A 26,311-nucleotide genomic window follows, 5' to 3' on the forward strand; every position below is an offset into this window, starting at 1 on the left:
AGGGGAAGAATCACCTCCTTTCACCTGCTGCTCATGCTTCTTGTGATTTAGCCCAGCACACGGTTGGCCTTCTGGGCTGCAAGCTCACACTGCTGGCTCCTGTTGAGCTTTTAAACTTCTAAACATTTCAATTGATTTATTACTTTAAACATGAAGATTATTTAAATAAATAAATTAATTATTTTTAAACCTTGGAAACTAAGTTAGGCTGGGATAAAAAACCCTGTAGCATAAGAGCTGAGAAGCTGGATTTGCTGATACGCTTCATCTGGTTTGCCCTGCTCCAGCAATACCGCAACAAGCTGGTTGAATCAATCCGTTATTGCAGGCTTGAGGTTGTCCTGTGTCATTGGAGCAGCCCAGAGCTGTCAAGCGTGCTGAAGAATCTGGCCACAGATCTTAAAACGTACTATTTTTCCCCACTAAAAAGCCCATGTGAGCCGAGACGCTGTGTTTAATCACATAACAGACAGTATTGACTTGCAGGGCACGGCTGGAAAAAACCCTTCTTTGTATTGTGTTAGGCAGGCGGTGGGTCATTCTCCTGGGAAAGAAATTCCACATCTGCCAGGAGGTGAAGTGTGCTGCACTCACACGGCTTCAGTAGTGCCTGTGAATACACAAAGGGATATAGATACACCAGGAAGACCTGTTCCCTTGCTGATAGGGACTGCTGGCATGACTCTCACGAGGAGCTGCTTCACGTGCCATAAAGAGGCTTTAAGTTATGCACACAACTGTTTTTCAGGCTCGTATAGAACTACAGGGAAGTTTAAAGAGGCAGCAATACTTGACTCTTCCAGTTCTAATTGGACAGCCCAGTTTACAGTGGTGCTGCTCTTCGCTTTGTGGGCCATTTAAAATAGAGTCACTGAGTGCTCTTTATATCCAAATTCCAGTCTCCTCTGCAATTCTTTTTTGTTATTATCATTATTATTAATGGTTGTTTTCATAAAGTCATAGGATCACTGAATTATTTGTGTTGGAAGGGACCTTAAAGCTCATCCAGTTCCAACCCCTGCCACGGGCAGGGACACCTTCCACTAGAGCAGATTGCTCCAAGCCCCTGTGTCCAACCTGGCCTTGAACACTGCCAGGGATGGGGCAGCCACAGCTTCTCAGGGCACCCTGTGCCAGTGCCTCAGCACCCTCACAGGGAAGAGCTTCTGCCTAAGAGCTCATCTCAGTCTCCCCTCTGTCAGTTTAAAGCCATTCCCCTTGTCCTATATCTACATGCCCTTAAAAAAAGTCCCTCTTCAGATTTCTTGCAGTCCCCCTTTAGTCATTGGAATCTGCTCTAATGTGTCTCCTGAGCTTCATGCTCAACCCTTTGACCATCTCTCTGGCCTCTTCTGCACTTGCTCAATTAGGTCTACATCCCCCTTGTGTTCTGTTCTCTTTAAATGACCATAGAATACACTCAGTTTGGGAGGTGGTATAAGTATTTCAGTGAAGGATATGAGATCCCACTAATGTATTTATACTTATAGCATGGACATAATTGCAGAATATATCTGCTTTATTTTACTTTAGTTTACTCCCCTTTCTCACATAGACAGAGCTGCTCTTCCATAAACCATTTATACATGACATTTATAGTTTACATTTTTCTTTACCTCTTCCTATAAACAGCGCTACATTCATAGGAAGACAAACACATAAACTTCATACCAGACAGTGAGAAAGACTGGTTTGGCAAGTTTTTGGCAAACAGGTTCCTTAATTTCTATCCAAGATAACAAGTTAATCATACGGATTACTGTTACACAAACTAAAGGACCTTCAAAACTAGCCTGAGCATAAATAATGTCATTCACTCTTGTCCAGAAAGCCCTTGGTGTCATTTACATTTACCTTGTGCTCCTTCCACGCATCCAGGTGATTACACGGAGTGCAATCCACCTTCCCTTACGTGCATATATGCTCTTCCTTAGACTCCCTGGCAGGGTAGGTCCAGTTACTAATGGTTAGAAGACTAGTAAGATAAAATAAATAGTCCTGTGATGATGAGCAGGGGTGGTGTGACTGCAAATACAAACAGATCAGCTTAGATTGGCTTCAGCTCTCAAGGAACCGCACCCTTGTGCTTTTCTGCAGTGATGGTATTTTAGCACTATACCAAGGTTTTGTTATCAATGGAACAAATGCAGAGTTTCATTTCTATTATTGCTGGATCAAGCGTTTGAGTATGTACTGATCTTTCACTCTTGAGCAGTGTAATTTATATTTGGAGGCTGGCAATTCATCCAGTTCCCCACAGACATTGAGATGAACTTAGGAAATAAGGAGACTTCATGTGAATTCCATTTTTCTCAGGCATTTTTATTCCTCAGAGAGACTTCCGTGGGGCCAAATTACCATGAAAACTGGATTAGCATGATATTTCAGCTCCTTATGGTAAAAGCTCATGCCATTCATTACTGTTGACACTATACACACATCCTTGGGGAACTATGGAAAATATAAAAAGAAAACTCACAGCAATGTGCAGAAAAAGCATAAGAAAGCTGCTGTTTAACCCAAATATTCCCTGAGCAAAACTAAAGTCAATTATTTATAATCAGAGAATGGTTTGGCTTGGAAGGGACACCTTCCAACAAGAGCAGGTTGCTCCAAGCCCCTGTGTCCAACCTGGCCTTGAACACTGCCAGGGATGGGGCAGCCACAGCTCCTCTGGGCACCCTGTGCCAGCGCCTCAGCACCCTCACAGGGAAGAATTTCTTCCTAATAATGTTTCCCACATTTCCTAATAATATTAGGAGTTGTATATGTCATATATATGTCATTATTCCTAATAATAATTTTGATAGGCTTTGCCATTGCTAAGTTAGTCAGCCATCAAGCCCCATGCAGTCAAGGCAGACAGTGATGGTACTCAAGAGTCCAGATCAGATCTAATGTGGCTGCACTGGAGATCCTCCACTCTTGACTATCAAAGGAGCTTACGATGTCTACCTCATTTCTTAGCTGCTCCATGTAGTTGGGTAAAGTTAAGAGGAACTAAGATAGGCTCAAGTGTAATAAGAGGGTGTCGATTAGGGAAGAATTTATGCAAGACCCTTGGCCAACTATGCATGACTATAGGATAAATATTCTTGATTAGAGAACCATTTTAACACCTTTATTGTGAGATGTGCACATAAACTACAATGATATTCCACTCCAGCCTCTGAATTATAAAAGGATGAATTGGGTCCCAAAAACATGATTTCAGTAAGTAAAAAGCTGGCATTTCTGGAGATCATTTGTAAAGTAGACACGTGGGAAAAGAGGATTTACAAAAGGCTTTCTAGAAAGTGGTGCTAGTAAGAGATGGCCTGGGGGTTATTTTCTTCAGCTAAAACAAACTGAGATGCTGGGTGTTAAATTACACTTGTTTTGAGACAACAAGCTTCTGGTAAACTGTACTGTAAAACCTCTTCTATCTTTACATCATCAATAATTATAGCTCCCCCATACAGCGAGGGCTAAAAGCTGTATACTCCATTTAGTTCACATAAAATTTTGCTTCATCATCTGAAAATATGCTTTTTTTGCACTATTTTTACAGTAAATCTTTCTCCCTACAGATGGATGCAGTTCAGTGGGGGTGGGAATGCTGGGAGGAGGTATCATTTCTTGCACACACTGCAATTTCCTATGCATGTGAAGTTTACTGAAATTCTTGTATAAGGGAACTTACTTGAAATATACAATTTGGGTTAATGCTGCTTCGTGGTGTTGAGCCAGAAATGGCACATCCATGGACACCAGGTCATCGACCATCCTCAGTGCCTTGTTTTTAGGAGTATCACACTATCCCAGTCGGCAGCGCATCAACTCCCCCACGGCTTTTGACCACAGAGATCTGTATGCAACATTACCATTACACCTCTTACTAAAAACAAATCAAGCAAAATGCTTTCATTTTCTATAAATAGGATGTAAAAGGAAGGTGCTTTCCTGGTGTGGGAGGGGAATGCAAAATGATGCCAAGTGTGACCAGTTACCTCACCTCCATGCACAGGCACATGCATACTGAACTATTAGCCAATGCAGCAAGCTTTCTGCTCCCTATCTTCAGAATCTTCCAATGCTAAAAACCACTATAAAAATACCAAGAGAAGCCTCCTGACAGTGACATACATCAGGCTGAAAAATGACCTCTCCCAGGGAGTGGTGAAAGCCCTATCATTTATGTTATAAACATTAGTAATTCTTAACACATGATGTGCACAAAGCTGGGCAAATATTAAATGATCTGCAAAGCTTACGACTAGACAAAACATTGGAAACTATTCTCTGGAAGGCAATATTGGGAAAGCCAAAGAAATAACCTAGTACTTTATGGAGGGGATTTCTTTAGAGACACAAAGTTAGGTGTCCAACCTGCACTGAAATCCAACGAGATCCGAACATCCAGCTCCCACTGGTTCTCTGGAAATACTGACCTCAAGATGTCAGAGTTCTCTCTTGGCCACGCCAGAGTTAGTACGAAGGAAGTCTCTGCAGGAGACGTCTGTAAATGAGATCAGAACTCACCCATAAAACGCTAACAAAGTCATCTGGAGCGTGCAGAGCTGCACTCAGTGATGAGTATACCATTGCATTATTTCTGTGTTCATTACGGCCTTTTTTCCATGTGTTGGTTTTGGTTTATCGGCAGTTTTAACTTTGATTTGTATTTGATGATAATTTATTTTCATTTGCTGGTTCTCGGTCTATTTACAGAGAACAAAGGAATGCACGCTGTAGAACAGTAGAATAATAGTGTTTATTTTCACAAGTTTGGACCGATCAAATAACTCACAAGTCCCAAAGTGGAACCATGCCTGAGGTAGGTTAGGTCATCTCCAGCATGGGGAAACAAACAGAAATATCCCATTCTTCACTATTGTTTATTATATTTACGCCACTTGAGAGTTTTTAACAATACCGCATATATAAAACATTTGTTCTTGCTCTCTGTGCTATTCAGAGTTTTCTCAAGGCTCTTTGGTGCTTTTTTCTTCCTAGGGACACTGCAGCCTTGCTACGCTTTAGTGACTTTCTCAACTGATTTAGCAGAGATGTAAGAAATGGCCCCGAGGAATGAGCCAGGGGTGCTGAAAAGGAGGTTTTGTTCTCTGAATGCTTCTGTGTTTAAGAAACAGTTCTTTTGAGAGCTTTAACTAATTTACTTCAACTTCTTTCCTTGATTCTTATTCATGCACATTCCAAGCTGGGTCCAGCAGAGAGAAACCAAACCCAGAACTTGTTGTTACTATCTTTGAAGTCCTATCAAATCCACAACTGAATTTTATACCTCCTTGATTTTTGACAGGAGGTCCAAGAGGGGATGCCTAAAGCTACATCTGCCCACCTAAATCCAGTATTTCAACAGCTAAGTGATCATGGGTGTGTTGTGTTTCATTTGCAATTTGAAGCGCTTTCACCCTTGCAGCAAAGTGTGGTTGAGCTGAATATAAAGGCCAAGGGAGCAGTTTGCCTCAAAGAGCCTCCTCCACAGCTATCCTGCTCACAGCTTTGGACATCCACAGTCCCGCTGAAGGACAATGTAGTTTATCAACCCAGCACTGCGGGATAACCTAAAATCACTGCCAGTTTGCTTGGAAATACAAACCTGCAAGAGGCAGTGATTCAGCAGCCGCCACTTAGGCTGCTGGATTCTACTGCTGTGATGTCCAAGCGCTGGCAGCAGGAGTGATCAGAGTCCTGAGGCTATTGCAACATGAGCATTGGAACACTAAGTCATTGAAATGTACTGGTCATTATTCCTTGGGAAAAAGACCAGGCTCAAATTGAAAAGCTTTTCGAAAGTGCTGAGTTCTTAGAAACTATCTTGACTTTTCAAAGGAGCTGTTGGGTGCTTGGTTGCTTTAGAATAACTGTGTTTCTATGTGGGGCCTTAGCAGCCCAACACTTAGACTGACAGTTTTATTACAGAAACTTCAAGTACGCCAGAAACTTCAAACACATAAAAAATGGCTCCTTCTGTGTCTTTCCTCAAGTCCATGAAGCTGTCCATGACTTTGGAAAAATGCATTAAATGCTGCCATAATGACCTCAAATAAGATGGAAACGGGTGATGAGGAGGGACAAACAAACATTTGTTTTTCCTTGAGGATTTCATTATTCCTTCCTGACTCCTTTTTCTTTCCTATTTTCTGGATGATCCTTTGCATCAACACTGTTGAAGAACAGCCACCCTCAACTGGTGCTCTTGTGGGCAAACAGTAATGACCAGATAGCATCTGCTCCACTTAGAGCCAGACCTCTCCATAGCATATTGATCTCAGATCTCATTCCAGAGGCCCCAGGAAAGAACTAGAGAATGAAACAGCAATCAGGTGGCATAGACAATAGGGGTCCAGAGCTCTGCTTCAGTTCTTAGACCTCTTCAGGAGTGGAGACCCATGTAAGGCTGCCTCAGAGCCCCATGCGTACAGCAGTGTGTGTGCCCAGCCTGCTCTCATCCTTCCCACCCACAGTCATGGAAAGGTGACCATCATCTGCAGGTTTGAAGGCTGCTGCCCCCACCTGGTAGCCAGAAATGAAGGATATGGAAGCTATGTGGGATAAGTCTGACTGCTGAATTCCATAAACATCAAGACAGGAGGATGGCAGATAAGGACATGAGTTCCAGACATAGCACTGTGACTGCAGAGCATAGGCAGACATACCTTTTGATAGCTTACAACTCTTCTACAAGGAAAGATGTTATTCCACCTGAAGGTGGGTTGCAGTGATGTCAGTAGGTAGGGAACTGGCCTTTATTCTGGGTAATGGACCTTCAAGCACAGGAACACACTGAGGTACCTGGATGATGCAAGATGTGATCTTGCACTCTTTCCAGAACTACAGAAAGCACTTTTCTGGAGAGCAGGAAAGCAGCAGCAGGATCATAGTTGCTGTTCTGGGCTGCTCTTGTGATGATGTTCACATGTACTGACTCTCACTCCTTCTGTAGAGAACCCAATGTCCTAATTTAGCCTTTAATGACCAATTCTGTCACCTGAATTAGAAGGAAGAAATCACTGTCTCCAGAAACAGAAGCACCACAGGCTAAATACAGTTGAGGTACAATTCTATCCATGCCAGTAGCATGAATATGGCTCAGTGTGTCATCTCCTGGCTTGGCCTGAGGAATCAATTTGGAGAACCTTATGATTGTGCTTTCTTGATGTGATCCTCTGTAAGGAAGAGTGTGACATTTATGTCTGGAAAGAATCCAGATGTGTATAAACTGGAGGATATTGTTGTGTGTATTAAAATGTTCACAGGGTATTATCCCACAGCCCATCCCATATTTATTTTGGAAATGAGTACATCTGGAAAATGGGAAAACTTCCAGATTCCTTCACCTTGAAATATCAGCAAACACAAGGGTATTTTGAGATTATTCCCCACTAAAAAATGAACAAGTAGCACTCATGGCTGCAAGCCAGAGCTGAATCCCCGTTCAAATAATGCAAAATGGGTTAAGTTTGAAGTGCAAGTAGCTTTGGAGACAAGGGTGAAAAGCAGTTCATAAAGGCTCCTTCTTTCCTTGGAGGAAAGTAAACCCACCTCAGTTAGTGGCCATTCACTCCCATTCAATGAAGCTATTTCATTTATTAGTGATACATGTTACAAGCCATTTTTACCAACCTAATTATATACTGTACCTATGATTTATCCTGGATTTTGAGAGGAAATGGAGATTGGAGCAACTTCTCCAAGTTCCAGGGCAGTTCACTGAAGGCAGCAGATGCCTGTTGAGTACACATCACCTCCACTGCCTGAGCAGAAGGAGGAATTTAATTCCTAGTTTTTTTAGCAACGGAGTATTTTTCAGTCTGGATTACACAGAGTTTATGATGGAAGCATGAGACAATCACAGAGATGGCAGGAGAACAAGCTGGAGGGCAAAACCAATGAAAGTGTGAGAATGGGAAAAGAAGGGAAATAAGGGAGTGTAAAATAACCCATCAGCTGGAATGAACAGTTCCTATTGGACAAGAGAAGCTACTTCTAGAAGTGCAGTTCAGGCACCAAAAGTAGCAGGAAAAAGCTGGATCACCTGTTCCTAGGGAGAAAACAAATACATGGCAAAAAAAAAGCACACAAGTTGGAAAGCAGCATGAAGGAATGGAGAGGGCAAAGCATTCTTCCAAGTTAAAATGTTTCCAGATTGTTCTGATGCTTAAAACCGTTTTGAAGGAAGATTTCCCAGATCCCAACGCATTTGGAAGGCAAAGCCTCCAACTTCCCTGTTTGCCATTTTTCTTCATTTTCTTTCTTTCTGCCTGCCTTTGTTCCAATCAGTTAAGTGCTCTGCCTTGATTCCCAGCTAGATCGCCTCGTAACACAGACACTTGCTCGCTGCAAAGGCAAGAGAAGATCTTCACACCTCCAGCTCTGCTCATGGGCTGAGAGATATGATTTACTTGCAGGCACAGATGCTGAAGATCTCAGCAGAGAACGTTCTCAGACTGTGAGACCCACCAAAACCTGGAAAGGCAGGCACTGTGTTTCTTATTCAGCAATTGCTACCCAAGCTGTCTGACTCCCTGACCAATCAGTTATCATCAGTGTAGGCAAACTGGAGGATCACTGCTGTCCATCAGTTAGCGTCTCTTTGCTAAAGACAGTGTCTGGCCCTGGACTTGTGCTGTGAGCTGTGTTTTGTTAACTCAATACTTGTGGACTGGAGCAGGCAGTCTATATGAGGTGAGATGCTGCCACATTGCCTACACCCTTCTGTGGCACAAGGCATGGAGACCAGGCTATCGCAGTTGTCCTGGTCTAGCGAGGCTCACAGGTTTACCTGATATTTTTGGCAGCCTAAACTTCTATTCAGAGACCATGGTGTATCTGATACTGCTGCATGAATAAGGGTGAGGGAGAAGAGGAGCACTCTCAGCTCCCTCATCACTCACACTGCTTAGCAATTAGCTCACTCCCTGGCTTTGTATTTGGGATTACTCTGAGTAAGTCCCTCCAAGGCACCTGGATATTACCAGTTGAGCTCTGAACAGTGTGTGCCACGTCACCTGGCTTTGTGCCACAGGATTCATCTCTGTGTTTGCTTAAGCAACGTTATAGACACCGCCTGCTATTCCCAAAATAGAGCCTTGTTCAAGCAACAAGGAGTGCTCCCAAAATCCCCAGGTACATATGAGGACTTCACTTACAGTAAAGGTCCTCAATGCTTTGTTAATTCATGTCCTCTGTGCTTTCCCAAGACTATTTTGTCCAGGTTCCAATCAAGGGTAAGTTTCTCCCAGGACAGAGTAGCCTGGGCTGGCATCCAATGCCAATCGGGCTATATCAGCGGTATTCCCATGCTGCTTTACCCCTAGGGCTTCCTCCCAGAATAGAATAGCGCAATACCATGGAAAAGGGTTTGGAGCAAGGTCAGGGCTGCGCCACCTTCTTTATTAGTGCATCACTGGAGTCCTCCTCAGCAGACCCAACATGAGAGATGCAAAAGCCTCCAGTTCTAAGCAGAGAGCTATTGAAGGTTGCTGCACAAGCGGACAAGGTACCTTGTTGGGTACTTTTTTACCATTTTCCCTTAGCTAGAGCAGGGAAAATCCTTCAGAACTAAAACTATCTGCCAAAACTAACTCAGAAGAAATGATCGGCTTATGCAATTATGAGTATCGTACATGCTGCAAATGCAAAGCAGCAAGCAAGCCTTATGCCCAGAGTAATATCAAAGCCAAAACATGCAAGCAACAGAGCCAGAATCGATATCTGAGGCAATAAATGCCTTTTCTGCTCACAAGCAGTTCTTAAGCAGTAATAGAAAAACATGCAAGCAAGGCACTGAGTCCAAGCCAAAGTCCAGACAACACTGCAGCAGGTTATAGTGCCAACACTGCTTCCCTACAAGGGTCAGCACATGGAGATATTCACTCCCTCTGTCAGCCAAGCTGTTGCAGGGGAGCTGTACCTCAGCTCTAAATCATCATAGAATTGTTTGGGTTGGAAGGGACCTTAAAGCTCATCCAGTTCCAACCCCTGCCATGGGCAGGGACAACTTCCACTAGAGCAGGGTGCTCCAACCTCCATCCAACCTGGCCTTGAGCACTGCCAGGGATGGAGCATGAATCTAAAGGTGAATTTAAAGTTGTCTCCAGTTATTCTACTAGATGTTAAATACAGACTGTCATAGACAAGAGCTCTACCTAGCAGAGGGCTGGCTGGTCCGTCAGGCATGCTTGACTGAAATAGGATAATTGAGCTATTTAGGCCAAAAATCTCCTAGTGCCGATTTGCTGGGAGGCTGCAGCTTGTTTCCCCATGGCTCAAAGCTCTGTGAACCTCCAATTTATCCATCTATAATGGATAAATGATAATAAGTGATAATAAATGCTAAATCTGAAATGCAGGTATGCTGTCAATATTGCAAAATTAACACCAAATTTGCTCTATCTTGTTGGAAATAGTACAGGTTGGGCTCGAGGAGCAAAACTCTGCAGGAGAACTTGGAGGCAGGCTGTACGGGGGAGGCATTTTCCCGCTGTGGATGTGTTCCAAGTCTGTGTTTGACTGCAGGTTAGTTTGCTGATGTTCCTCCCTACTTGTCTTGGGATGGACTCGCCACGTAGGTCTGGAAATAACCTCTCCTGTCTCGATCGGCTGTGCAGGAGGTACACCCTGTACTCGCTCCATCAGGATGGAGGGTTCACAAACTGTCACTTAACAAAGACCTGAGTGAAAAGCCAAGCTCCTGACCCAGGCAGCTCAGTTTGTCCGTAAATGATCAGAATTCCAAGCTGAAACCCAGTGCCCGTTTTGCAGCTGTGCCACCTGTCACTGCTCTTATGGGTTTGGGTAAATAGAATAGTCAGGGTTGGAAAGGACCTTAAAATCATCCATCCATGGGCAGGGACACCTCACACTAAACCATGGCACCCAAGGCTCTGTCCAGCCTGGTCTTGAACACTGCCAGGGATGGAGCATTCACAACCTCCCTGGGCAACGCATTCCAGTCCCTCAGCACCCTAACAGCAAGGAACTTCCTCCTTATATCCAACCTAAACTACCCCTGTTTAACCCATCACCCCTGTGTAGTCCCCGATGAAGATGCCCTGTATCCATCATTCCCAAAGCAGAACACCACCCTCTCCTCCGCTTCTCCTCCATCCCGCAGGCATCGGGGGGGGGGGGTGGCGGGGGGTGGGAACGGGAAGAGCCAGGGGAACAGAGCCGGGGGGGGGGGGGTGGACGGGTTGGACGCACGCCGTCTCGCGCCACCCCTCCCGCGCGCGCTCCCCTCCCCGCCCCGCAGCGGGCGCGGATTGGCTGCGGGCCTCACGCGAGCCGCGCGGGGGGGGGAGGGGGAGGAGAGGGGGGGGGGGGGGGGGCGTGCCCGTCTGCCCGCGAGTAACCCCGGCAGCGCCCCGCGCGACCTCCCCGCTGCTGAGGCGGCGGCAAAGATGGCGGCGCTGAGCAAGTCCGTCCCACACAGCTGCTATGAGATCGGGCACACCTGGCACCCGCGCTGCGCCGTGGCCGCCCTCCATGTGAGCCGCAGCGCGCTGGCAGAGTCCCTCCGCATCTACGGCACCTTGTACCTGGTGGGTGAGCGGCCCCACGCACCGGCACCGGCCCCGGAGGGAGGGACTGGCCAAAGGGGGCGAGGGGGGTGGAGGGGGGTGGCTTGTGGGAGGGCGTAAGGAGAGGGGAAGGCCGTGAGGGTGTTTGGGCACGGGGGGGGGGGGTCAGAACGGGGGAGCTTGGCCTGGGAGGGAAGGGTGCAAGGGTTATGGGGGAGCATGGCCTGAGGTGAAGGGGAAAGGCCGTGAGGGTGTTTGGGCACTGGGGGGGTGTCAGAACGGGGGAGCTTGGCCTGGGAGGGAAGTGTGCAAGGGTTATGGGGGAGCATGGCCTGAGGTGAAGGGGAAAGGCCATGAGGGTGTCTGGGGAGGGCACAAGGGATGTCGGGGTGCGGGGAGCCTGGCCTGCTGGGGAAGGGTATAGGGGATATGGGGGGAACATGGCCTGAGGTGAGGGGGAAAGGCATGAGGGGTGTTTGGAGTGGGCCGAAGGGATATAAGCGTGGTGGGAGTTTGGCCTGTGGGCAAGGGTGTAAGGTGTATGGTTCGAACCTGGTCTGAGGTGATGTGGAAGGGTGTGAGGGGTGCTTGGGGAGGGCACAGAGATACACAGGTCGGGGGAGTCTGGACTGGAGTAGGGAATGAGGCATATCGAGGGAGGGAGGCTGCTCTGGGTATGCGGGGAAAAGGGTATGTTGGGAGAGGGAGGGTAGGAGGGATGGCAAGGGGCAGCCTGGCCTTGGAGCAAGGGGGCAGAAGAGCAAACAGGGTATTTTGGAGGAAGTCTGGTGTTGAGGAGGAGGGAGGAGTGGGGTGGGGGACAGCTTGGTTTGGGGGCTGGAGGGCATAGTAGTTATCTGGGGAGGAGAGCCTAATGCTTGAAGAGAGAGGTAATGTGTAAAACCTAGGCCTAGGAGGGGAGAAGAAAGGCATAGGGGATGATGGGGGCTGATGACACAACATGCTGTGAGAGGGGTGAAGATGGTGGGGTAGGAGGGCATGGGCACAGCCTGAGCACTGTGTTTCTGTCATTTTCCAATCCCTATGATACCTAAATAAAGAGGTAGTATTTGCCTGGGAGGCAGTGTTGTAGCTTTGGCAGTAGCAGGTGTAATGCACATGTATGTTGCTGTTGGGGGCACCTTGGTAATCAGTGTCTTAGGATCAAGATGATTCCATAAAGAAGCAAGGCTAAACAAATACATTAAGGCTTAAAGAATCTAAGTATTAAAAGAGTATCCTACGGGTGAGGTATCTTAGCTTGAACATGTAATTAGTCTTGGTTATGTCACCTCAGTTGCAGCTTCCAGCAAGTGAGGGTGTAGGTAGAGGAGGCGGGATCTGTTTGTTTGCATCCATCTCCAAACATATCCTGAAAGCTCATCTGAGCTGGAATTGCTGCAGGTGAGCACTTCCTTCTGTCCCCAGTTTCGTGTTTCTCCTGTAGTGATGCTTAGAGGATTGAGTAGTGAGCTGACTGCTGAGCTGGCCCCAGGCTAAGTCCTACAGAAAGAAAAACAAGTCATTGAGTCTGTGCTTTAGAGCCTGTACTTTCAACTCTGTATCAGTGCTGGAACAACAAATCTATCGAGCTATGCAGTGAAGAGAAGGGAAGGAGTGGGACTGCAGCAGTCCTGACATAGTTTAATCTGCCATTGAAGTGTTCTTTAAGTGAAAATTGTGACATCCAGTTGCGTGATTAAGGAAGTTAAGTGGTAGCGGTGTGAACCAAAGGAGTTGTCATGTCTGATAGTGAACGTTTTCATTCTGCATTGACACAAACAGAAGGGGCAGCTGTTTGTATGAGCATATGGTGAGCTGGATCAGGAAACTGATACAGAGAAGAAGGTGCCTTCTCTTCCTTCCCCCTCCCCCATAATATTTTCTTTGTATCTGTTTTCTGATCCAGTTTGTTGTGGGGGAACATGAATACTTATACCAGCAGAGAATGGGCCTCAGATGAGCTATGAGAGGTGATGTGTCAGGCCTCACTAAAGATAAAGCAGCGTAAACAGCTCTATAATTCAAAATTCTCCATCATCCAGGCCTGGTAAAGAGATTCCTGCTCATAGGCATGTTACAGTTAACTCAGTTGTGCAGTCAGGGGTTAGGGGGAAAGCTTCCTATTTTTGTTTCTTGGAGAAGAAAAACAAACCTAAAAATCCAGTGTGTTTTCCTGATCTGTCTTACACTCTGGCTCCATAAACAGTTGCATACTGTCACAAATCCAGGACAGGGTGGGAGCCTTCTCGACCAATACCATGCTGTACTGCAAAAGGTCTGCATCAGTTTTTACACTGCCTTCTTTGCAGATTGAAAGTTTTCCTCTATTTTTGTTGACAGTGTTTAGCTTGTTTTACCAGAGTAATCTAAGGCCGAGATGCTCTAAAAATCTTGCTGCCACATAGAGGGGAAAGCACTTACCTTCCTTTGCCTTCAGACATGTAATTGTAACATGTAACATTCTCTGCATATGGGACCTCATCTCTCCTTGAGCAGGATTGATTCATTCACTAAACCAGAAGAAATTACTATCCTGCTTTTAGCTGGGGTAATTTTCAGCTGCATTAATGAATGGGATTGATTTATTAAGCAGGGTTTGACAAGCACCAGGGCCAGCATAAGGTAAAGAGCAAAAGGGTGCAATGGAGACTGCAAAGGAGAAAGCAGAAGCCTTGCACATTAAGTAGCTTGGCAGGGAAAGAACAGTCCTGAATTAAGAGAGACATCACTAAATTCATTCTTTGCTGGACTTAAAGCTGTGCTTGAAAGCCTTGTGTTTGTAAAAGAAATATCACAGTTGGACAGCACAAATACTCAGTCCTTTTCTCTATTATGAGATTCACATGAGGAAATGAAACTATCTTTATAGTTATATCAGTGTATGTTCAGAATATTTCTGGTACTACTTAGTCCCAGTCCTTTCAAGAGCTCAGCAACAGAAAATTGCACTTAATTTTTCTGTGTCAGGCCTGTAAAATCCCTTCTGCTTGTTTGTTCCTTCTGTTGTCACAAGCTAATAACTAAGGAAAGCAGATGAAAGAGTTTCCTTTCACAGAAGCTTGTGTAGAAATGAATGAGAAAATAGACAAGAATAAATTACTAGAGGTCATTTGGGAGAGAATGCGGTTAGGGACAGTTACAATCCTGAGTCGAGACTCCTAACAGCTACACCCCCACATCTCTTAAACATTTTGCTACTTTTCAATAAGTGGGAGACTGATGGAGCCAAATTAAGTGGTGCTAGTATTTGGTGAGTAAAGTACCTGTTTTCATTAAATGGTGGTAAAAAAAAGATCTTTGAAGTAGTGCTGTGATGTGGGTTTTTTAGTAGCTGTGCTTATTTTTTTTAGATGGAAAAAAATACAATCTTCAGATATTATACTGCCACTGTCTTTACTTTTGCTCCACTACAAACTGATTGCTTTAACAAAAGTAGGTTTTATATCTAAATTGAATTGTCCTTCCCCGTGCAGAGCAGCCAAAAGGAATGCCTATTTCATAATTGAGACTGTTTGTGTTACACAAACCGAATGTCCCCATGGGGAGGGCTTTGAGACCCACTTAAAAAACCAAATTGAAACAAATCCCAAAGTTAAAAATTGTGTAACATCTCTATCCCCAAAACAACCTGCAGATCATCTCCCATAAACCTTCTAATCCCACTTCTCCCAAACTGCCTGCCATGCTATTTTAAGGAAACTTTATTGAGTTTTCAAAGTACATCAGTTTGTTGTACTGTGTTCTATCTATACTTCATTAGACCAGCCAAAGCTAAAGAAAATGTAGAGGTATAATCTTGTATTTTCAAAGTTGAGTTTAGACTTACAGAAATTCACAGAGGTGGAGATAAGAATGATTTCATGGGGAAACTGCATGAAGCTGGGGAAAGGGAGAGACTGGAATAGTGACTTTGAGTTGTCTTGGCTTCTGTTTTGCAGGATTTGTTAATTTCACACAGCAGATCTGCCATTCATTAGATGTTAGAGCAAGCTCTTCTGTTTCCTGAGGGTTTGCAGTTTTTAGGCACTTTTTTGATGATGGTGTATGTTTTGCAGTAGTGAATACACTTATTCATTAGTATGAAGTCTTTGTCATCTATTAGAGGTATTTGGATCTGGTGGTAACTTTTGCTGTTAATCTAAGTGAGGTAAAATCATCTGTTTGCAGTGAAGGTAATTCTTCCACCCTGTTGCTCATGGGATGACAAGAACCATTCCGTGTCATTCAGCTTTTCTTTCTTCTAATATGATCATCTGTTTTTTTCACCTAATTTAAAAGTCAGGCTTCCTCCCTGACTCTGCAGCAGAACTTCTGTCCTGCCCTTCTCCACTCAAGGCCTTTCCCTCTTCACCAACAGCCATGAAACAGTTTGAGCACCGGCCCCTTCCTGGGTCACACTGATGGTTATTTTACTCCTGGCTCTGCTGCCAGATGCCTCTATTCTAGATGAATCTGCTGGCATAGAGGAACAGGCCTAAGGAAGTGTGGATGTCACGGATGCCAGTGGGTCTGTTCCACGCGTCCTCTGTACGGGGACAAAGTTCAGCCAGTTATTTAGCAGAATGGGTCTATCCTGAGCATGCTGTTCCAGCACATGTTTTTGTGATCCTCAGGGCTTGCTATATTTTATTGATTTCTTTCACTTAGTTTCTTCTCATACCCTTTTCATATTCATTTTGGTCTCACATTGGACACTGCAAATGCTAGGAACTCACTTTTGATGTGAGAAGGCTGGATGGCCCTTCTGTCAGGACTTTGTACCTGAAGTTGTGGTGATGGTGGTGTGTGATTGCATTGAACTGGGATATGTGATCATCTTAAGTACCGTGTAGTGTCGTCTATCTCTGTGCTGTGTTATGAATGATGTGTTCTTGTCTTTAGGTTCTTCTGGAAGCTGGGTTAAATATGACTAAAATTAGCTTAAGTGTTCCTAAAGTAAGAACCAGGCTGTGACATTTTCATTCCAGGCTATGATCATTCTGCTCTGTTCAGGTGGCTTTCGGTTCAGATGAGTAAAATTCTTTCATAAACTGAAAGTAAACAAAAATAGCTTTTTGCTGAGATGCTGAGAATTTTAAAAGGGGGAGTTAATGAGTTGAGATGGACTGAAGAATTTATTCTCAAAGCTGCAAGGAGTAACTTGGAGCCTGCAACACAGTAGTCATAGAAACCAGGGAAAGCCCAAGCCTTGATTGACAGTGCAAAGATCTTGGTATAAAGACACTACAAATGCTGGGAACCAGCACAAATTGTTAAGGTGACTGTTCAGCAAGGAGGCATAAATCTGTTCTGTTGAGTTTATTCTTCTGTCGAGTGCAAGAATTTTAGGGTAGGGGGAAAATCATAGAATTATTGAATGGTTTGGGCTGGAAGGGGCCTTAAAGCTCATCTAATTTCAACCCCCTGCCATGAGCAGGGGACACCTTCCACTAGACCAGGTTGCTCCAGGCCTTGTCCAGCCTGGCCTTGAACACTGCCAGGGATGGGACAGCCACAGTTTCTCTGGGCAACCTGTGCCATTGTCTCACTGTCCTAATGACACTGAGTAGACATTCAAAGGAAATGAAAAATAGCCTTTTACTAATGTAAATACAAGGGAAACAAGTGGTGAAGGTAAGTCATCATGGAATGAGGGTAGTGTCAGGATTAAAGGTAATTTAGGTGTCATTCAAAAAGTGCCTCGGTGCTGTTCATTTCTGTTTTTGAGTTGGGTGCCTGATACGGAAAACTTAAAAAGCCAAACTAGGACACCCCAATCCCCTGACAGTGATCCTCATGTAACATTTCACAAGGGATGGAGGAAGTCAGAGAGCAGGAGGAGGCATGTGCTCTTCATCACAGCATTTCAGGAACTGATTTATGAAATTAAAAAATCTGGAAGCCAGATTTCATAATCTGTGAAATAAAGGAAGGACCGACTAATTGAGGAACAATGAACCTGGATGTTTAGAAGGCAGGAGAAACAAATTGCTGACTTGAACAAGTGTCTTTCATAATCCAGGTGTTTCCTGAGGGCATTTTGAGATTCAGTTACTCCAAAGGGCATGAAAATTGTTTTAATAAAGCAATGGAATAATGTTCTTGTAAAATTCATGTAACATTGCAAATAGATATAAAAGAACATATAAATTATCGAATATAATTATGAAAGAAATCTGACATCAGTCTGTAGTTCTGCCTGCTGCCAAGTTATCTGAAGCATTTTCTTAACTGGTTTAAATACTGGGGATTGTTTCACTTGTAGTATGCAAATGAAACTTAAGTTATCAAAACTGAAGTTATAAAATATTCCTTGTTTTTTTAATGACTTGCAGAGTATGTATTATATAAACCTTCTACACAGCATTATTGATTGTCTCTAAATATGCATTTTAAAGGTGCCTAAATGTGCCAGACAGTCACCCTTATAAATGTCACTGAACTCTGCCTTCCTGGAGATCTGGCCAGGTGTCTGAATGCTTCTGTAGCTTTATTTTTCCCTTTCCTTTCTTTTTATTTAGTTATTATTTATTTTTATTTAATAAAACTTTATTGTGATGGGCTTGGAGTGTTGTGTCACTCAACGTAAGAAGGACATGGACCTGTTGGATTGAGTCCAGAGGATGTCACAGAGATGCTCTGAGGGCTGAAGCACCTGTGCTCCAGAGACAGTGTGGGGGAGCTGGGCTTTTTCACCCTGGAGAAGAGAAAGCTCTGAGGAGACCTTAGAGCAGCTGCCAGTGCCTAAAGGGGCTACAGGAAATCTGGAGAGGGGCTTTGTACAAAGGCATGTAGTGATAGGACAAGGGGGAATGGATTTAAACCGAAAAAGGGGAGATTTAGATTAGACAAGAGAAATAAATTCTTCCCTGTGAGTGTGCTGAGGTGCTGTCAGAGACTGCCCAGAGAAGCTGTGGCTGCCTCATCCCTGACTGTGTTCAAGGCTAGGTTGGATGGGGATTAAAGCAGCCTGGTCTCATGGAAGGTGACCCTGCCTGTGGCAAGGTGTTGGAACTGAATGAGCTTTAAGGTCCCTTCCTACCCAAACCGTTCTGTGATTCTGTGATTTTAGTTGGATATTGTGAAGGTATGAGAGAGAGATGATAGTGTGTTTTTTTTTTTTTATTTTTCTCCAGTTCCTAGCAATCAGTGCTGTACATGTTGGCTAATTTCACCTGTTTGATGGAAGGGTAGTGTTCTTAAAGGCACATGGCATCCTTGTCTCTAAATTGGAGTGTCATCAATTTGATAGGTGAACCACTCGATGGATAAAGAACTGGTTTGATGGTCGCACTCAAAGGGTTGTCAACGGTTCAGTGTCCGGCTGGAGACCAGTAACGAGTGGTGTCCCTCAGGGTCAGTGTTGGGACCGGTGTTGTTTAACATTTTTGTCGCTGACGTGGACAGTGGGATTGAGTGTGCCCTCAGCAAGTTTGCCGATGACACCAAGCTGTGTGGTTCTGTTGATACGCTAGAGGGAAGGAATGCCATCCAGAGGGACCTTGATGCACTTGTGAGGTGGGCTGATGCCAACTTCATGAAGTTTAACCATGCCAAGTGCAAGGTCCTACATCTGGGTCGGAGCAATCCCAGGCACAGCTACAGGTTGGGCAGAGAAGAGATTCAGAGCAGCCTTACAGAGAAGGACTTGGGGGTGTTGGTGAATGAGAAAATGAACATGAGCCAGCTTCAGTGTGTGCTTACAGCCCAGAAAGCCAACCGTATACTGGGCTGCATCAAAAGAAGCGTGACCAGCAGGTTGAAGGAGGTGATCCTGCCCCTCTACTCTGCTCCTGTGAGACCTCACCTGGAGTATTGTGTGCAGTTCTGGTGTCCTCAACATAAAAAGGACATGGAACTTTTGGAACAAGTCCAGAGGAGGCCACGAGGATTATCAGGGGACTGGAGCAGCTCCTGTATGAAGACAGACTGAGAAAGTTGTGGCTGTTCAGCCTGGAGAAGAGAAGGCTGTGTGGAGACCTCATAGCAGCCTTCCAGTATCTGAAGGGGGCCTACCGGGATGCTGGTGAGGGACTCTTCATTAGGGACTGTAGTGACAGGACAAGGGGTAATGGGTTGAAACTTAAACAGCAGAGGTTTAGATTGGATCTGAGGAAGAAATTCTTTCCTGTGAGGGTGGTGAGGTACTGGAATGGGTTGCCCAGGGAGGTTGTGAATGCTCCATCCCTGGCAGTGTTCAAGACCAGGTTGGACGAAGCCTTGGATGATATGGTTTGGTGTGAGGTGTCCCTGCCCATGGCAGGGGGGTTGGAACTGGATGATCTTAAGGTCCTTTCCAACCCGAACTATTCTATAATTCTATATGCTAAGTGCAGACTTAGGAAATGGTAGTTTGATGGAGGAGGGAGAAGAAAAATGCCATACACACAATGGAAGTTAGTGCAAGGTTTGTGGTGTTTAGCCTGCCACATAACCTGTCTGTGTGCATTTGTCAGGCAATTAGTATGTTCATTAAGTGGAACCATCCTTTGTGTGCGATGCCGCCTCTGGAATCCCTGATTCAGGGATGTGGGTGAAGACTTGAGTATACTGGAGGTGAATCTCAGGTTGTTGCGATTGGATGATGACTATTTGGAGGCATCACATGACATATGATTGAAATAATCAGGACTGACTGGTGCCTCTGGTCATGGGGAAGTTTGACTTTGTATTGTGTTCCTTTTCTGCTGGAACATGGATGTAGCCTAGCTCGAGGTGTTGCATTAGACTATGTAGCTGTGCTTTATGGATGGGTTTGGAAACATGTACATTGATTCCATGGTTAGGGCAGAATAAATTAATTGTGATTTCTTAGTTCTACAGGGCTGAAAATTTGTATATGAATACTAAATTAGAAAAAGAAAGGACTTCAGTAATGCTCTTCTGCAGCCTGATGGTGTTCTCAGTCTGGTGGGCTGATTTTTCATAGTTACGTTTTCATAGTGGCGAGTCTAAATGCAGTTGTATGAATTCTGTAGGCAATGCTAGAAAGTATTTTCTCTTTGTAGTTTTACTGAGTAAGCTTTTTTAAGTATTTCAGACATAAAATACTGTAGGCCTTAGAGTTCAAATAATGATCAGTATGTATTCTTGGAGTGACTAGTGTGTAACTTCAGGACTGTTTGCATTTGACTGAGAGGTGATCTCCTCCTTCCAGCTCTCTTTGTATAAAAGTCTGAACCCCAAGTTTCGTCCTTCTGCCTTCTGGTCACATGAAACCAGTCTTAGAGATGTAGTAGCCTCTTTCTCATGGTTTTTCTACCTATGATAAATACAATTTCATAGCATTTTTTAAAATTAAATAGTTTTCCTTATATATGAATATTCTGCCTCTGTATTTCAAGATGCCCCATCCCTGGAAGTATTCAAGGACAAGGTTGGATGTGGCTTGGAGTGGAAGGTGTCCCTGCCTGTGGCAGGGGGGTTTGGAACTAGATGGTCTTTGAGGTCCATTCCAACCCATTTTGTGATTCTGTGGTAATGGCTAAAGTGTTTTAGGGAAAATTAAATCAGAGCTTGTTTTAAGCTGTCAGGGAAATCGAGTGATTACCACTGGAGAGTAAGTCTGTGGTCAGTTTACGTTGGGTTGATGAACAGGAAAAGGAGAAATCTTCCAATCTGGGCTAAGAGCATAAAAGATAATCAGTTGTTTAGGAACTGGTGGTTGCATATTATAGGATTTTGGAGGACAGGTTTGTGGTCATATCTTTTGCTGTGATACGTGCCAGGTGTCAGTCCTGCTGTTGTTTCCCTTTGTTTATAAGTAACAAAGGGCTGGGATTGCCTTCAGAAGCTGCTAAACACTGCTAGGCCTGCATGAAGGGCTAATGGAGTTTGGGGTTTCAAGTTTTAAAGGTTGAGTGCAGAAGTGAGGAGAGAATTTCTTTGTCTTAAAAATAAGTCAGAGTCTTTCTGTTTGCAGTTTTCCCACAGTGGTAATGGGACACTGGGCAGTGCTGAAGCACTCCTCAGGTGTGGAAAGCAAAGCTTCTTCTCCCCATGCATGACTTACTTTATTCAAGAGGTTTTACCTGACCACATTATTAGAGCCAAATTAATCTTGTTTGGGGTCAGAAATATTTCTCTGGAAGTCAGGCTGGCAGGTGCTTAACCCCCACCTTCTTCCAGTGTGTGTGTGTAGGGCACAGATGTCACCCAAGGATAGTTGGTTATATTTCATCTCATCAATTTCTCACTTGGAGATATTATTAAGGAGTCATGTATTTGTCTTGTTGGACTGTAGCATGTAAAAATGTGGTTGTCTCAGGACTGCAGTGTTGTGACCTTTCTAATTTCATCCAGATGCACATATAATTAACCCTCATAAGTATAATATCCAGTGATGCTGTCCCTGGTTCAGAGATTTTTTTGGGCACTCTCCCCTTTTTGTGAAGGGTAAGAGGCAGAACAAGTACTACAGACTCAGAAATAGAGGGAGAGGCAGCACAGGAAGTAGATTGTGCTTTTCTCTACCGTGAATTCATGGTCTTAGAGTGGTGTGAGAAATGTGTTGCTCCTGTCCCTGGATTTCAGTTTCGTATGGTAGCACTATCTCGCACAGCAGCACTCCACTTTTGTTGTGTACATGCTGCACTATCATACTAGATCTGAAAATCTGCAGCAACTGGTAAGCACCAAATAATTTTACTTGTAAGATTGTGGTCACTTCATCTTAAAGTGAAACTAAGATATGGAGAAAGGTGACAAGAATAATGGGAGGTATGGAGCTGGTTTTGGCCAATCTTGGATATATCATCATCAAGTGTTTAGATCAGTGATCTGTATCAGGATAGCAGTCCTCTCCAACCAACCAATTCTGTGATTCTTATAGTGAATAACACCCTAAACTATTACAGTTATCTTGATACAGACCACCCTGAGGTGCCTAAATAGACACATCCTAGGATTTACATCTTCTTTTTACCTGAAGAGCTGAGACCATGTTGCCAGTGAGATATTCCTTTGTCTGACTTTACAGGGAGTCTCACGTAATTTTCAGACCTTCTGCTACATCTGTTAGCATCTTTGTAGAGAGCAGTATTTTGCCAAGGAAGTATCTACTAGATGTCTTGATGCCCTCTCCTTCCATGCTGCTCTCTGCTAGCAACATCTGCTGCCAACCCTTGAGTAGTGCATTTACTGTTGGAATTTGGTGTTCATCACGGTGTCCTCCTGGCTCACCTGAGTGAGGTGTATTCGAGTTGGTAACATCTAAAACGTGGGGAAGAAGCTGCAGAAGTAAATTTTTGACTTTGATTTGACATTAATGTTTTCCTGTTATATTTTGGGTGCTTTGGTCTGAGGAGGAAGGCTTCAGGTGTACGATCTGTGTTCTTAAAACAAGATGTTTTGTTCCAGATGTTCAGGACCTTTGTGCAATAGGCAGGATATAGCTGTGGCGATAACAACTGGTATTCTGGTGTTTAGACTGCGAGAAGAGTCTCGTCTCCTTCAACAGAAAGCTTCTCTGGGTTGCTTTGTGGTGCCTACTTAATATGGTTTAGGGAGCCTTGACACTTTATTAAGTAATGTGTATATCTGGTTTGGGAAGTTTGTTCATGCGTGCACTTCTCCTTACTAGTTAGCTCAAGCTTCATTTTGGAAACAGGTTTTGGCAGAACTTCCCTAGGGTGCGCCCATCTCTGAGTGTAAAACATCTACTTGCTATTCTGTCTGAGTGGTCAGTGTTTCAGAACAGGCTCTTCTCCCATACTTTTAAATTGAGGAACCAGGACTCTGAGAGGTGTTGCCAATACCGGTTTGTCAGGATGTCTTTTTGCTCTTATCATCAGCACCAGTAGCAGGAAGATTGCTCTGTTTGGGACCTCTAATTCTAAGTATTGACTGACAGCTCCTGCCAGTCCCTCCTTGGGACATAGTGCGGATAAATAGAATAGTGCTTTTAAAAATAATTGAAAAACCCAATAAAATTTATTTAATGATAAAACTAAAGTATAATTTTGTGGAGTCACAGGAGCACACAGGTCAGAGTGATCGTAGAAGCCTGTGTGGTCCACCAGCCTTCTGCTCACAGCTGGATGAGGCAGGTCACTTGCAGCCTTTTCTAGTTGGGTTTTGGGGATCTCCAGTGATGGAGAGTCCACAGTTGCTTTGGGTGACCTGCTCCAATATTCAGCCACCCTCAAGTGAAAATTTTTCTTCTGTAGGTCTGAGTTTCTCATACTTGAACTTGTCTGTTGCCTTCTGTTTTACCCCTGTGCACCTCAGAGCAGAGCCTGGTTCTTTATGCCTTCCCATTAGATAGTTGCAGATGAGTATGAATGAGAACCTTCAGTGTTTGAGTCATTAACTGCTCTTTGTAGAACACGGGCCATACGTTCAACTAACCAAAGAGAACATTTATTTTTTAGACCCAGCCCATTTTCTGCTATAGGCAGTTTTTTAGGGATAACATACCATTTCTGTAAATCTTGTCAGAATGTATTGTTATTCCAGTAGATGGTGAATTGTTTTTTTGGAGGATTTGTAGTTGGTTAATTGGAATAGAAGACCTTTAGAAATACATCATCACTTCATAGACACTGTGTAGGGCCTGTGTTTTAATTACTTTAGTGATACTCTGACCTTCATTATGTGATAGTCCAGTTGTTTGGAGGACAAAATTCAGTGTCAATTTATGACATCTGAAGGTTCTGGTATCTGGCAGACAACGTTTCTGACTATTATGGCCAATAGTAACAAGGTAATAAAATTCCTCCAATACTTTCCCTTTAGAATCACTCAATGTATTTCCTGGTAGAAATACTGGAATAGCTGGACCAAGTTCAAAGGAAATCTTTGTGGTATTGTTCATAAACCCAGCGAATATAAGCGGCTTTGATTTACTACTTCGGTGGGCGATGTGTCCTGGGTTCTTGTTTTCCTTTTGTATTTCTCTTTACAATGTGCAAAAAAAAAGAGCCGAACTGCATTAAAGTTTGTCCCCCCCTTTTTGTTTTTTTTCTTCTTCCCTCCTCCCTCAGATTGCAGCTATTCTCAGGAAACGAAAACTTGACTATTATTTGTACAAACTGCTACCTGAGATCTTGCAATCAACTTCCTTTCTGACAGCAAATGGGACCTTGTATATTGTTTGCTTTTGCATTCTAAGGTTGGTATACTGTCCTAAAAATGTAATAGGAAAGCTATTTTTAATGCAACTTTTCAATTTATGTAATAATTTGTCTTTGCTTACTTATATAATAGGCTTGTTTGTAATGGGTAGGAGGCAGAAAAGCAACAGCTGTGCCATCCACTTGATTTCTGGTCTTACCACTTGAACTGAGAAGGCCTAATCTTTGTCTCCTAGAAAGAATTGTAATTTGATGCTGGTTTCTGTTTTCCTGATGCAGAGGCTGTGATAACTTAATTATCCTAAACTTGATCCAGCCACCCAAGTTTGTGGTCATAAGTGAAGGAAATCCCAGCACAGCTTCTGGGGTTCTGCAAGATACAGACTTGCTCTGAAAAATGAGTATAAATGGCACTTATGTATTCTGAGTTCTTTCCAGTGTGTTTCAAGTAACTATTAAGATAGTTAAAAATTATACTTTCCTATTTATGAATATGATGATGCTACATCTGAATGCATTTATTGTAGGAGATGTTATACCTGTAGGTATCAGTTTTTGGAAGTTACTTGTTGGTGCACTCAACAGCCCCTCTAAAACTTAATGAAAGTCATTATGCCCTACTTCTATATCTGTTTAGGGTTCTCTGAACTTTGTTTCAAAGTTGAGGGGGAAGGCTGAGGATCTGTGGAATGCTTTTTAAGTCAATCATTTGCAAAATTCAGAGTGATTCTTTAAGTAACAAGGTCTAAAGGATATGAATTTTTCTAGCAATCTGAGTTGTGTTAATACTGATTTATCTTCTCTGAGCTATACAGCAGTCTTCCTTATTCTGCCCTGTACTTGCCTTTAAATCTGCTGTGCCTTACTTCAGTGCTGTACTTGGATGTTACTCTCTAAATTAAGCTGGTGTGGTGGATGTAAGTTTTATTGCTTTCAGTGGTTCCTCTGACTGAGGTACTGACCACCTAGGAGATCTGTGAGCACACCTGTACTAGTAAATGAAGCTAGTAAGGTATTAGTGTCTTGCTCTGAAGCCAGCTAGTATTGCATGGCTTTCATGTATGTGGAGCATAGCTGTCTAAAGCTGTTCAGACCTCCAAACCAGCATGGGGATGCAGGCTGGGTAATGGAAATGCTACCTAGTCCATAGAATCATAGAATGGTCTCAGTTGGAAGATACCTTAAAGCTCATCTGGTTCCAGTTCCCTGCCACAGGCAGCTACTCCTTCCACTAGACTAGGTTGCTCAAAGCCCTATTCAACCATGTGCCCTCCAGGTCCCCCCGAAACACTGTTCAGGTTGACCCAGGCCAAAACCCTGCAAAGGATGATTCTATCAATTTATCATGACAAGGGGTGTAGGTAAATGCTCACCCTGCTGTTCTTAGAGCTGTGCAGCAGAGTAATCCCAACATCCTGGGAGATGTACATACTATATCTGTTACAATGAGATGCCTATGAAGAGTTGTCACCTCCAGCAGAACCTTTGCTGGTGGGATCTCTGCAGACTGCCCACTACCTGCAAGTGCAGGACTTGCAAATAAAACCTGTTAGCATGTGGTTAGGGTGCTGACTGGAGCTGAGGACCTGAGATTGCTACTAGAGGCAAAAAGAAGACAGTGTTTAGACGGTTTTATGCATTGTATGTATTGAAGTATGCGAATGTCCAGTTATAAGGAGTAGTCTGCAGCTTTTCTGACCAGAATAAAGTTTGGAGCCTGAGCAATTA

The 26,311-nt window shown here is 43.9% G+C and overlaps 1 protein-coding gene across 1 annotated transcript in view; it reads left to right on the forward strand.

Annotated features, from left to right (window-relative positions):
• Nucleotides 1-11,356: 11,356 nt before the first annotated feature.
• TMEM135 (transmembrane protein 135) overlaps nt 11,357-26,311 on the forward strand; it is a 164,399-nt gene continuing 149,444 nt past the window's right edge. Inside the window, 2 exon segments of the mRNA XM_005149693.3 lie at nt 11,357-11,549; nt 24,494-24,621. Of these exon segments, the coding sequence (XP_005149750.2) occupies nt 11,409-11,549; nt 24,494-24,621 (269 nt within the window). The 5' untranslated portion in view covers nt 11,357-11,408.

The sequence above is a fragment of the Melopsittacus undulatus genome, chromosome 2, assembly GCF_012275295.1.
Source record: "Melopsittacus undulatus isolate bMelUnd1 chromosome 2, bMelUnd1.mat.Z, whole genome shotgun sequence".
Taxonomy (NCBI): domain Eukaryota; kingdom Metazoa; phylum Chordata; class Aves; order Psittaciformes; family Psittaculidae; genus Melopsittacus; species Melopsittacus undulatus.